This window comes from Phycomyces blakesleeanus (genome assembly GCF_001638985.1).
Source record: "Phycomyces blakesleeanus NRRL 1555(-) unplaced genomic scaffold PHYBLscaffold_17, whole genome shotgun sequence".
Classification (NCBI taxonomy): domain Eukaryota; kingdom Fungi; phylum Mucoromycota; class Mucoromycetes; order Mucorales; family Phycomycetaceae; genus Phycomyces; species Phycomyces blakesleeanus.
In genome coordinates, this window is record NW_017265150.1 from 366,739 (window position 1) to 378,727 (window position 11,989).

Consider the following 11,989-nt stretch of genomic DNA (forward strand, 5'->3'; position numbering starts at 1 on the left):
ATATATATATATATATTATATTAAAAAAATAATGGTTGAGCACACAGTCACAATATACTTCTTCATCCCAATATCTTCTAATTCAATTACCAGCACATACGTTTTAAATTATTTACAGCTAAAGAAAATAAGGATAGAGTCAAAATTAATTACATACCATATTACACATACAAAAATGCACATTTCACATTTCACAATTCACATTTCACAGACCCATATAATGTATATTAGACTTACAATGGAATCCATCTTGGTAAAGACACTTAGGACAGCTGGGATCACTTCAAAACTCAGGGCTTTTCCATCTGGAATCTGCAATTGGGCACCTGAGCCGGTCAATGGCCATACCGAGAAATCTGCTAATAATTCATCGACTTTTGCGTACGCCTTCTCGCGCGACTCGTAGTCAAGTGTCATCAGCGCATTCTCGAGAACATTTGCTGCATATGCACTACAAACCATAGTAGTCGTTCGCAAGTAGCCATAGACCTTGTCGATGTCTGTGCCGTTTGGGGGACTTGAATGGCGGGATACTAGTGATGAACACACCCGGTCCAGCAGAGCCTCTTTACAATGACGATCGGCGAGCGGGTGGGTGGCCATATCGAACAGCAAGAAGTTGCGTTTTTCTGTTCTCAGGATACCCTTGTCTACCAATCCTTTTGCTAGTCTTTCTCGGACCTGCTTTAACTGATATCCTAGCTTGAGTACATTCCACGTCTCTCCTATTATATTAAACAAATCCACGTATATTATTATTATTATTGTTGTTGTAGTAGGTGTTAAGTTTTAGGTATATGTATATATATTCAAGTCTACTACTACTAATACTATTATTATTATTATTATAATAATAATAATAAAAAAAATAAAAAACATACCACTCAATAGGTCAATCCAAGTTTGTACACTCATTGGCTCACTGGCCTTCATCAACTTGAGAGTCTCATCCAACAACATTTCACCTGTGTTTCGGTCATTGATCACCTCGATCATCCGTTCGCATAATTCAAAATGTCGTCTATTGGGATCCTTAACCATGGCAATCCTGCCCCTCAATGCCAGCTCGAGAAGAATGCAACCACGTAAAACGTAACTGATGTGGTCATTCCAAAATGATAAATGACCCTAATGTTTATAAGTTTTTTTTTGTTTGTTTGGGTTTTTTTTTTAAAAAATAAATAAATAAAGTATATATGTATATATGTATATATGTATATATGTATATATGTATGTATGTATATATATATATAAGTAGATGTAATCTCATTTAGTTATTTATCTTTCTTCCCCACACAAAAACACACACACACACACATAGCAACAATAACAGCAACAACAGTAGCAGCAAGAGAATAATAAGAAGAAGAAGAATATAGTAATAAGGTGCCTTTGTATTATTATTATTATTATAATAATTTTTTTTGTTTTTCTTTTGTATGAAATGTATAATGTATAATGTATAATGTATAGATGAGTTGGATTTGTGCCTGTACCTGTTCGTCTTTTAATCCCAATAATAGGACTTCTTCTAAAAGAGTCAGACGTGGCATGGTTGGGTCTTGAACATCAGGGTCAGTTTCATTGGTTTCTTCTGGAGCAGATTCTTGTCGCTGTACATGACGACGTGTGAGACCAGAACTCATTGCATCAAGTTTCAACAGAGAGAAAAAAAAAGAATTTTTAAAAAAAATGGAAAGGGTAACCAAACAGAAAAAGAAAAACCAATAAGGACTGGGTTTCAATTGGTTAAGTCTTTCATGATCTACAATTTTGTATTATTATTATAAGTATATTCTTGGTTGTTCTTCTTGTTCTCTTTGTTCTGTTTAGTTTTGTAAAGAAGATGCTGATATTTAAAAGAGACTGAGACGATTATTGAAATTGTCTAGTATAAATATATTAACGATAAAAGTGGTTCATTAAGAGAAAAGAATGAACCAAAATATTGCACATGTTTTTTATCTATATATATATATGGTATTCTTTCTACTTTCAATGGAAGCTTAAAAGACTTAAATAGGCAATTGGAGAAGAAGAAGGAAGAAGAGGAAGAAGAAGGAGAAGGAGAATAGGTAGAAATTATAATTTAATGTCTATAAAACTAAAAGCATAAAAAATAATAATAATAAGAGTAACTTGCTTTGATATAAACACACGCACATGCACGCAAAATTACATACATAAAATAAAATCACACATTCATATCACTTGGCATCTAGTCTGTGGAATAATCTCAATAGGATTTGTATTGATTACAAAGCAATACATTTCTCCCTTTTTTAATTATGTCCTTTATGCCGTTGGATGATACATTTTCCGTTGCGTTAATATGAATCTGTTCACACATATTCCTTTTTCTTGTCTTACGCGGTCTTACAACTTTATATATATATATATATACATATACATATAATTTTATGATTGAAAGAAAGAAATAAAGAAAGAAAACAAGATTGGAAAGGACAGCAAGACTTCGTTTTCTATTGCAACATTAAGCGGGTAAAGAATGAAGTTCTTTGTAGGGAAGACCAATTTTTTTTCTTTATTTTAATGATTACAATATTAAATATTAAATATTAAATATTAAATATATATATATATATTAGAAATAATAATTGAAACAAAGACACAAAGAGGCAGAGATAGATTGAGAAGAGAAATTCTTGGGCCGTCCGTGTATCGGACACTGTATCTTGGCTTGGCTTGGTTTTTTTTTTTTTTTTTTTTTGGCTTACCGTCTGTGGAACCATTCCGTATGGCCTGTCAATACTACGCAGTCTATTTTCCGAATATACCATTTTCCTCTGCCTTGTTTTTTTTTGTTCAACAATGGTCAACCCACCCGAACACCCCCGCTATAACCCAGAAGACTAATGAGACTGTTTATCTTCAGTTACTTGAACTTAAACTACAAGGGCTTAATATATGTATATATGTACATATCTCGAATAATATAAAGGAAGAAAGAAAAAGGAATAGAAAGGAGTTAAAGATTAGTAGAGTAATATATTTGAATTATTGAAAAAAAAAAAGTCAATTTCTGTAAATCCTTACAGGTTTACCAACAAGGATTTGATAATTGTGGCTAAAATGAATATTGATTTCCATTTATGAACCCAGGTACAAGATACTGGCTACATTGATATGTAAAGCCAACTTTATGTAAATGGATTTACAAATGTTTAAATGCTTAAATGCTTAAATGTTTAAATGTATATATCAAGACATCATATTCTTATTATACATAAATTCATTAAAAAAAAAGATTACAGATTATCAACATAAAAGTTATCCACACGTACACACATACACACATACACAAGTACACGTATGTACATGTACATATACATGTAGATTTGGATATAGATGTACACATGTACATACACATGTACATGTATGTATTCCGTATGTGTGTGTGTGTGTGTGTAAATGTATGTTGTGGATATGTTTCACTAAAGCAAATGAAGCGATTCATTCCAAATTAATACAAAAGAAAACAAACTGCCTTGGTTACTTGCGGAAAATACAAGTTGTATAAACTGAAATGGTGTCTTATTTTGTTGAAAATAACAAACAGCTGGATTATGTGATCCCTGTTTTCTTAAAAAATAATAATAATAATGATCATATAATCATAATCACAATCACATACACAAAAAGACAAGATCTAATTTGATAAGATCTTACACAAGTCTAAGTCAATTAAGTGTGCCTTGTGTACAGTTTTTATCACCAGAGTACAAACACATAGGCAAGAAACTAAGAAAAAACCGCTTCAATCGATCAGATTACAAAAAAGTTAATGCAACGGAGAAGGCGGGCGTATAAAATGAAATACATATAAATATACATATACATACAAATGAGAAGACAGGTTTCCATAACAATACGAAATAGGAAAGTATAGATAATCTCACATGATCAACAGTTGCCTAGTAACAGAATGCTAGCAACAAGAAAATAAATAAATGAATAAAGTAGATCAGATATATGTATTTGTATGCATCTACTTATTTATCAGATTAAATTAGATGTAGCTAAATGTATGGAAATACTAATAATACTATGGTTATCTGACTAGCTTATAATGGGTATAGATGTAGATTTAAACATACACACACATATACATCTGTATATTTAATATGTTTCATCTTATCTTATAATTTATTATAATGTAATCAATACACTGCAGTTTCCAAAGTGATCGGTGCTGTAAAATTATTGGCTGGATAAAATGGAAATAAAGATCAGATAACTAAGAGTTAATTAAAATCTACACACTTGTGAATTATTTTTTATTTTTTTATTTATTTTAGTTTTAACTTTAGCTTTAGCATTAACGTTAGCCTTGGCCTTGGCCCTAACATTAGCATTAGCATTATGAACATTCCTACGCCGTTCAGTTTGTGCCTACAACCAACATTCATTTCTATACTGTCCAAAACAGCGCCCTTTTGATCGTCTTGTTCTTTAATATAAATATATATAAATATATATATATTATTACTGTTGTTTCACCAGGATGAATAAACAGAGCCAAAAAACAACAACATCAATCTTCTAATGGTATATACACAATGGGATCAAAGTATAGTAAATAAATAAATATAATATTATTATTTTTTAATTTTAAAAAATAAAAATTATTTTATTTTATTTTATTTTATATAGAATAACCATGTATTATATATATGTATATATAATATATTTTATTCACATTATTATTATTATTTTGCTCCCGGTTAACAGTCTAGCTTGTGCAATATTTTGCTGGCTTATCCGCACTAGAAAAAAAACACACTCACACACACATATTGAACTGAATTCCCAGAATTCTGTTGGAATGGTGCTTTGTCGGGATCGTCAAAAGTCTATAGAGTATAAACCACGATACGGTAGTAAGAAAAAAGTTTAGGAGTTGAGTGAATGAAATAATAATAATATTAATAATCTTTAACAATAGATAAGATTTCTTGTATAAATAAATAATCTACGCTTAAATTAAATAGAATATATATATATATAAAAGGTCTAAAAATCCATTTACTGAAACCTTGGGTCCATAATTGAGTCCGCGGAGATGTGTACAGGTGTGTACAATTGTGTGTGTGCATTCACCAGTTCTGAAACGTCATGGTCTGTAATAGAGAATAAATGTACCACCAAGACCAGTAGATCTTGCAAAAAAAAAAGAAAGAAAGAAAGAAAGAAAGAAATGTATTCTTATTTTGGTGATGTTCTTGTATCGAAATATTAGGCAGGACATCAAAGATCCCGATCTTTCAATCAATAAAAAAAGAAATTGTGAATATAACGATATAAATATATATATTCTGGATGACAGACAGAAAGATCTGATAAGAAAACCTTTGGATTGGGTACATAAAATAATATAAAATAATATAATAAAAATAAAATAGAATAAATTTTTGGATTTTTTTTTAGGATATTTAAAGACGCGTATAAATAATTCACTTTCAATCTTTACACTTGTTTCGCCACTAAAAATATTTATATATATATATTTATATATATATATATAAATAAAAATATCAAGCTATTATTTCAATAGTCATAATAATAATATATACCTTTTCTTTTGATTAAAACACTCTCAAATGCCTGTCTCTCTCACCATGTCAAAGAACCTTCAGTATGCAAAGTTTGCTACCACATCCAGACTTATCTCCTGCCTTGTGATGGAAACCCTGGTATCTGCCTACTATGTTCCCGCAAACACACCCCAGGGCACCCCAATCTGCCTCTTGGTCCGTCCAAACTGCAGCTCTACCCAGGAAACTCCCTCTACCATCCGTCTATCTGATGTCCTGGCTGTCATCCCTCTCCGTGGTGTCCCAATCCTCTCGACCGAGACTGGCTCATGTGCCGTACTCAACGACATCAAATGTCCCCGCATTGATCTTATCGATCCTATGGACATGTTGTCCCACATCTATTCCATTCAAGGCCAAGAACCTTCTACCCTCACCATCTCGGACGACAACCTCCGCAACCAGGTCTATGATCTCTTGGTTTCTGTCTGCAAACCCAACATTCAGTTGACTGCCAAGAAGCTCATCGATGCCTTTGATGCCGTACAGCTCTGGAAGCAGTTTGCCGATGACTTTGGCGTCGATCCCAAGTTGACCGAGGAAATTGGATTGGAGTTGAACAGCTCTATTGAACACCAGAGTAAGTTACAATGAGAATGTTTGAATCTGTACTACTGCTTTAGTTAGATTCTATTGCATTTTTTTCGTTTGTTTGTTTCTTTTTGTCTGTGTGTTTGTGCGTATATATATTTTTGATTTATATTTTAAACCAAAAATTCCTCACCTATCAACAATATCATCTCATTAAAAAAAACATAATTATCTTTGACAGATTATGCTTATGATAACCCCAAGTCACTTCCTACTCTCAAGTCTTCAAGCATTCATTGGGAGCAGTCTGTCCTTGAAGGCCATGCCACTCATCCCGTAAGTATAATATTATATATATATATATATATCATTATCATCATCATCATTATGATTATGATTATTATAGCGCCGCAAATATTGCAAATAAAAAACAAATTCACCCAAAAAATAATAATACGCATATTTGTAAAAAGTATGTTACTCTTGTATTCTTATCATTAATATTTTCTTTTGGGTTGGTCGTAGATGCACAAAGCCAGAAAGAGCTATCCTCCAATGCCCCCTCTTATTCCCGGCAAGGTCAATCTCGAGCAACCTCAGCTTCGTCTGGTTGCCGTACCTGTAAGCTCTCTAAAGATACGTGGTGATTTTGAAAAGCTGTCGGCTCCTATTGTCAATGCCATCCTCAGCAAGTCCGAGGGCAAATCGGCTGATGAAATGCGTGCTGCGTACCCCAACCACATCTTTATTCCTATCCATGAACTCCAAGTACCAAACGTCGAGTCCAAGTTTCCGGAAGCAACAGTGTTGCCCAAAGAGAACAGTGTCACAATCCAGAGCTTGACTTCTCTCCGTTCTGTGGCCGTTCCTGACATTCTTCCCGGACTCAGTCTCAAGCTTTGTCTTGGCATCAAGATCTCCTCTGCTCTCCGCACCATCACACCCTTCTCGACTCACTTTGGGCCCGGATTCTCTTACGACGTCGTCCCCAAACTCACCTACGATCCCAATGTCCTCACCGTCGAGCGTGAATTGAGCAGTGCGGTCCACGTCAATGCCGACTTTGACATCGCTAAACACTGCAGCTGTGTGTTACGTGAGGCAGTCGAATTCCCTGTAGATGCTGAACAGTGTCCGGACAAGGTTGTTGTCTGTGCCGCACTAGTCGAAAAGATCCAGCGCCCTGACACTGATGAAACTCTGCTGACCCATGTCTGGAAGCTCGATTCGGAGGCCAAGCGGATCGCCTTCCTCGATCGTTACATCGATCTTGCCCTCCAGGCCTTCCTCCCACCCTGTCTGATCAACGGCGTTGCTTTTGAAGCCCACGGCCAGAACACTCTTGCTCGCTTCGACAAGGAGACCGGCGAACTCAAGGGATTTGTGGCCCGTGATTTTGGTGGAGTCAAGGTTCACCGTGAAACCCTTCGCAAGTCGGCCGGTGTTGACATTGATGTCCTGCCAGACAGCTGCGTCGTGGCTGACACACTCGAGGAAGTCTACAAACTACTCTACCACACCCTTATCCACTCTCACCTCCAGCGTCTCATCCGCGTCCTTGATCTCCACTACAACGGTGTTGGCTGGGAACTCCTGCGAAAGCACATGAGCCAAATGATTCCCAGGGATCATCCTATGTGGAAGGTATTTATGGAGACACCAAAGGTTCCTGGAAAGTGCTTGGTTCGTATGAAGATCGAAGAACTCTACCGTGATGTAAGTATTTCTTTTCTCTCTCTTTAGCTTTAGCTTTTTGGTTTTGGGTTTCTTTATTTCTCTTTTTGGGTTTTGATGTAGTACTAACCCCATCTTATAGTACATCTATTGCCCTGTACCCAATGTGATCCACTATATCCCTCAAAATGTGGAGGAGATTGCTGTCGCGACTGCCTAGGCTGGTTTACCTGGTTCTTGTCTTGACATTGTATATTAAAACAAGTGCCCCATATACTCTTTATTACTATTATCTTACTTTCATACTTTATTTTTCGCTTTCTTTACTCTTATTTAAAAATCAACATTTATTTTCGCCATCTCCCAATTCTGTTCTGTTCTATTATGGTATATTTTATTATATTGCCTCTTCTTCTTATCTTATTTTTACATATTCATTAAAATGTCCTCTGTCCCGAGTGTGTAATTTATAAATACATATATTTTCAAGTGTTTCAAATCAAATGCTTTTTATAAACATCCAAGCAAGCAAGCAAAGTTTTTTTTTTAAAAAAGAAAGAAACGATCCCAAACCCACAGACAGTCCCTATTCAATCAACGAAAAATAAAATAACTCATGCAAAAGGCAGTATGATGGAGAGGAGGTGGAGGTAAAACATTTAACTTTACTTGACCCTTTTCTCACTCTATTTGCTTTGACGGTTAAATGTACGTGCGCTCCTGTGGGGTATTCAAGGCTGTTCTGGTGAGACACATCATGTGACCGTGGAGAAAATGGCAAATAGTTGTAAGTCGGGCCAAGGTGTGGGAAAGCTGTTCACAAAAAAAGCTCAAATAGAGGAGGTGCCTTTGCCTGGGACTCCTTGCTCTTCTTTGCTTTGCTTTGTTTTTTTCTTTCTTTCCAACCTCCCCTTTCCAAATCATAATAATTTCTTAAAGAGAAAAAAAAATGGCTGCGTCTGCATCTCGCTCCAATGTTGTCCGTCTGTTGAGTCTTCTTCAGAGCTCCTCGAACGCTTGTCCCTGTCACTCGCACGCACACACTGCCTTGCCCACCCCAGGATCCTTCTCGAGTCTCCTCAAGTACGGCCGCCAGTACGCAAATGCTGCAGACTCTACCGACTATGCATTCGAGATGGCTGCCAGTAACATCCGTTTTGGCCCGGGAGTAACAAGGTAAATCATATACATATAAAAGTAGCTTTATTTTATTTTCTTCAAAAGTATTGGCTAGTACTTTTTTGATATCATGGGTGTATGTATGTATGTATATGTATTGATGTGCGTGTATGGATTAAATTGTGTAGTGAAATCGGTATGGATCTCAACAATCTCCACGCCAAGAAGGTCGCCGTCTATACTGACAAGACTGTGAGTGGTATATTTGCAACAGCAACTGCAATAATAAGAATATTATATACATAAGATACAGAAGCATAGTTGCACAGATTTTTCGTTTATACCTTTCCTTCTTTTATATATTTATATTTATATTTATGATTTATGATTTATGATCTAGATTGCCAAATTGCACCCCATGCGTGCTGTGATCGAATCTCTCGAGATGAACAAAGTCAATTACGTACTCTACGATACCGTCCGTGTAGAGCCCACCGATACCAGTTTCAAGCAGGCTATTGAATTTGCTCGCCAGCACCGTCCTGACGCCTTTGTTGCTGTTGGTGGTGGCTCGGTTATGGATACTGCCAAGGCTGCCAGTCTCTACAGTGCCAACCCCGAGGCAGACTTCCTCGATTTCGTCAATGCACCAATCGGCAAGGGTCTTCCCGTCAGATCCAAGCTCAAGCCTCTTATTGCTGTACCTACCACTGCTGGTACTGGCTCAGAGACCACCGGTACTGCCATCTTTGACTATGAGCCTCTCCACGTCAAGACCGGTATTGCCCACCGTGCCCTCAAGCCTTTGTTGGGTATTGTCGATCCTTTGAACACCCGCAGCATGCCTTCCCAGGTCCACGCCTCAAGTGGTCTTGATGTTCTTTGGTAAGTCTCTCTTTTTTTCAATTTATATAAAAAATCAAATGGTTATATTCTTTGTTTTTTAATAAAAAAATTGGGTTTGTTGACTTAGCCACGCTCTTGAGTCCTACACTGCTCTTCCTTACAACCAGCGCTCACCTCGTCCCAGAGATCCCATTGAGCGTCCTGCTTACCAAGGATCAAATCCCATCTCTGATATTTGGTCTTTACATGCTCTCAAGATGGTTGTCGAGTTTTTGCCCCGTGCTGTCAAGGATCCCGAAGACTTTGAAGCCCAACAGCAGATGTTGTTGGCCTCTACTTTTGCCGGTATTGGTTTCGGTAACGCAGGTGTCCATCTTTGCCACGGTTTGAGTTATCCTATCAGTGGTCTCAACAAGACTTACAAGCACCCTGGTTATGATGTCGACCACTCTATTATTGTAAGTTTATTGAAACCACATCTTTTTTTTTTGTGATCCAAAATCATCATCGACAACAAAAAGGACTTTAATATCTAATCAATCTCTCTCTCTATCTCTTTTATTATTATTATAGCCTCACGGTAAGAATTCTTTTTTTTTTGAAACAATCTCTGTTATTCTTGTCTGCATATTTGTGTATACAATAAGCTTTGACTTGTGTGCATGATCGATTTGTAACTAATACTTGCTGTCATAGGTGTGTCTGTTGCCTTGTCTGCACCCTCCGTCTTCCGTTTCACGGCTGCTTCATGCCCTGATCGCCACATTGATGCTGCCGTTGCTTTCGGTGCTGACCGGGCTACCATCAAGGCCGAATCTGCAGGTGAAGTCCTTGCCGAGCGTTTGACTCGCTTCCTCCAGGACCTCGGTGTTCCCAACGGCATCAGTGCTCTCGGCTACAAGTACTCTGATATCCCTGCCCTTGTCGAAGGTGTCCTTCCTCAGCACCGTGTTACCAAGTTGGCCCCTGCTGGAGAGCCTGGACGCGAGCAGATTGCTGCTATTTTCGAATCTTCTTTGAAGAACTATTAGATGTTTTTATATTTATATATCACTATTACTATCATTACCATTACACACACACCCACACCCATATATATAAAATAAAATATAAATAAAAGTGAGTCAAATATTTACAGTGTAGAAACCATGTATAGCTACACAGCTTTACTTTATTCTATGTATTTGTCTGTCTGTGCTTATGTGCCTATAGAATTTTGTGCCTTTGAGTGCGTGCGTTTATTTTGGGGGTAACTAAGACGAATCAATCTAGAAGAGGTAAAAAAGATATATTGGTTATATTTGTACACCATAGTACAAAGATCTTCCCGGGCCAACAATTAACGCTTATACCATTGTATTCTTTTTAGAGGTATAACAGGTATAAAAGTAAAATCTACCAAGAAAAGGAGCACAGTTATTTTAGAGAGTATTATTCACGCACGTATTCTTTATCTTTATCTTCTTTTTGTATGTACCTATTTTACTTAAACTACAGAGGCTGTCTGCATAGAATATTTTGAAAACCAAATTATATGTGCGTATGTCTGCATGTACACTCTGTAAAACAATGGTGCTATATTATACTTTTCATTCTTATTTTCTTCTTCTTGTACATCAACTCTGCAAAGAATTTAACCCTGAATTGACCTGATTTTATACTCTTAGTTACACCTTTTATTACTACTGTTGTTTGCATTATTTTAAAGAAAGAAAGAAAATTCTGGTCAGTATAATGTGCTTCTTTTTTTGACTTACTGCTTTTTTTTAATAAGAGTATAATTTGCATGTTAATGTCGTATCTAAATGTGAGGGGCTATATACAATAAGGAAAATAAATATAGTGATAGTGATAGTGATAATGATAATGATAATGAGAATGATATGCTTGTGAAACAGACTATCTTTCTTTTATTTATTTTTTATTTAGTTGCGGTTGACCCCCCCAATTCTCACAGGATTAATTACACAGTCCACCAAAAAAAGGGAGTTTAATCTGATACTGGATATCCCACAAGACCTTTATATATCCTGGGAAAAAATAAGAAGAAGAAGGGAAAAGAAAGAGATCAAGCTTATTACATGTAATAATAATAAAGCAACTGATTAGATTTGACCTTTTCTTTTTATTTCACGGCCTTACATAACTGATTGATTTTTTGGTTTTTGAAACTAGCACAGTGCTAAAATATACCTTTTTGTTGG

General features: G+C 36.2%; 3 protein-coding genes across 3 annotated transcripts; 2 read left to right on the top strand and 1 right to left on the bottom strand.

Annotated features, from left to right (window-relative positions):
* Positions 1 to 198: 198 nt before the first annotated feature.
* Positions 199 to 1,553, bottom strand: PHYBLDRAFT_114819 (hypothetical protein; the record flags this gene model as incomplete). The annotated part of the gene is made up of 3 exons (XM_018428416.1): positions 199 to 725; positions 882 to 1,128; positions 1,497 to 1,553. The coding sequence occupies 3 exons, from the start codon at positions 1,551 to 1,553 to the stop codon at positions 199 to 201; spliced, it is 831 nt and encodes a 276-aa protein (XP_018288865.1).
* A 3,835-nt stretch (positions 1,554 to 5,388) lies between these two features.
* On the top strand, positions 5,389 to 8,447 carry PHYBLDRAFT_126253 (hypothetical protein). The gene is made up of 4 exons (XM_018429091.1): positions 5,389 to 6,195; positions 6,388 to 6,482; positions 6,672 to 7,862; positions 7,963 to 8,447. Exons 1-4 carry the CDS (start codon positions 5,622 to 5,624, stop codon positions 8,038 to 8,040), a joined length of 1,938 nt encoding a protein of 645 aa, XP_018288866.1. The 5' UTR covers positions 5,389 to 5,621; the 3' UTR covers positions 8,041 to 8,447.
* A 259-nt stretch (positions 8,448 to 8,706) lies between these two features.
* Positions 8,707 to 10,926, top strand: PHYBLDRAFT_77599 (hypothetical protein). The gene is made up of 6 exons (XM_018443278.1): positions 8,707 to 8,996; positions 9,128 to 9,191; positions 9,340 to 9,824; positions 9,913 to 10,243; positions 10,359 to 10,365; positions 10,482 to 10,926. Exons 1-6 carry the CDS (start codon positions 8,770 to 8,772, stop codon positions 10,814 to 10,816), a joined length of 1,449 nt encoding a protein of 482 aa, XP_018288867.1. The 5' UTR covers positions 8,707 to 8,769; the 3' UTR covers positions 10,817 to 10,926.
* Positions 10,927 to 11,989: the final 1,063 nt, after the last annotated feature.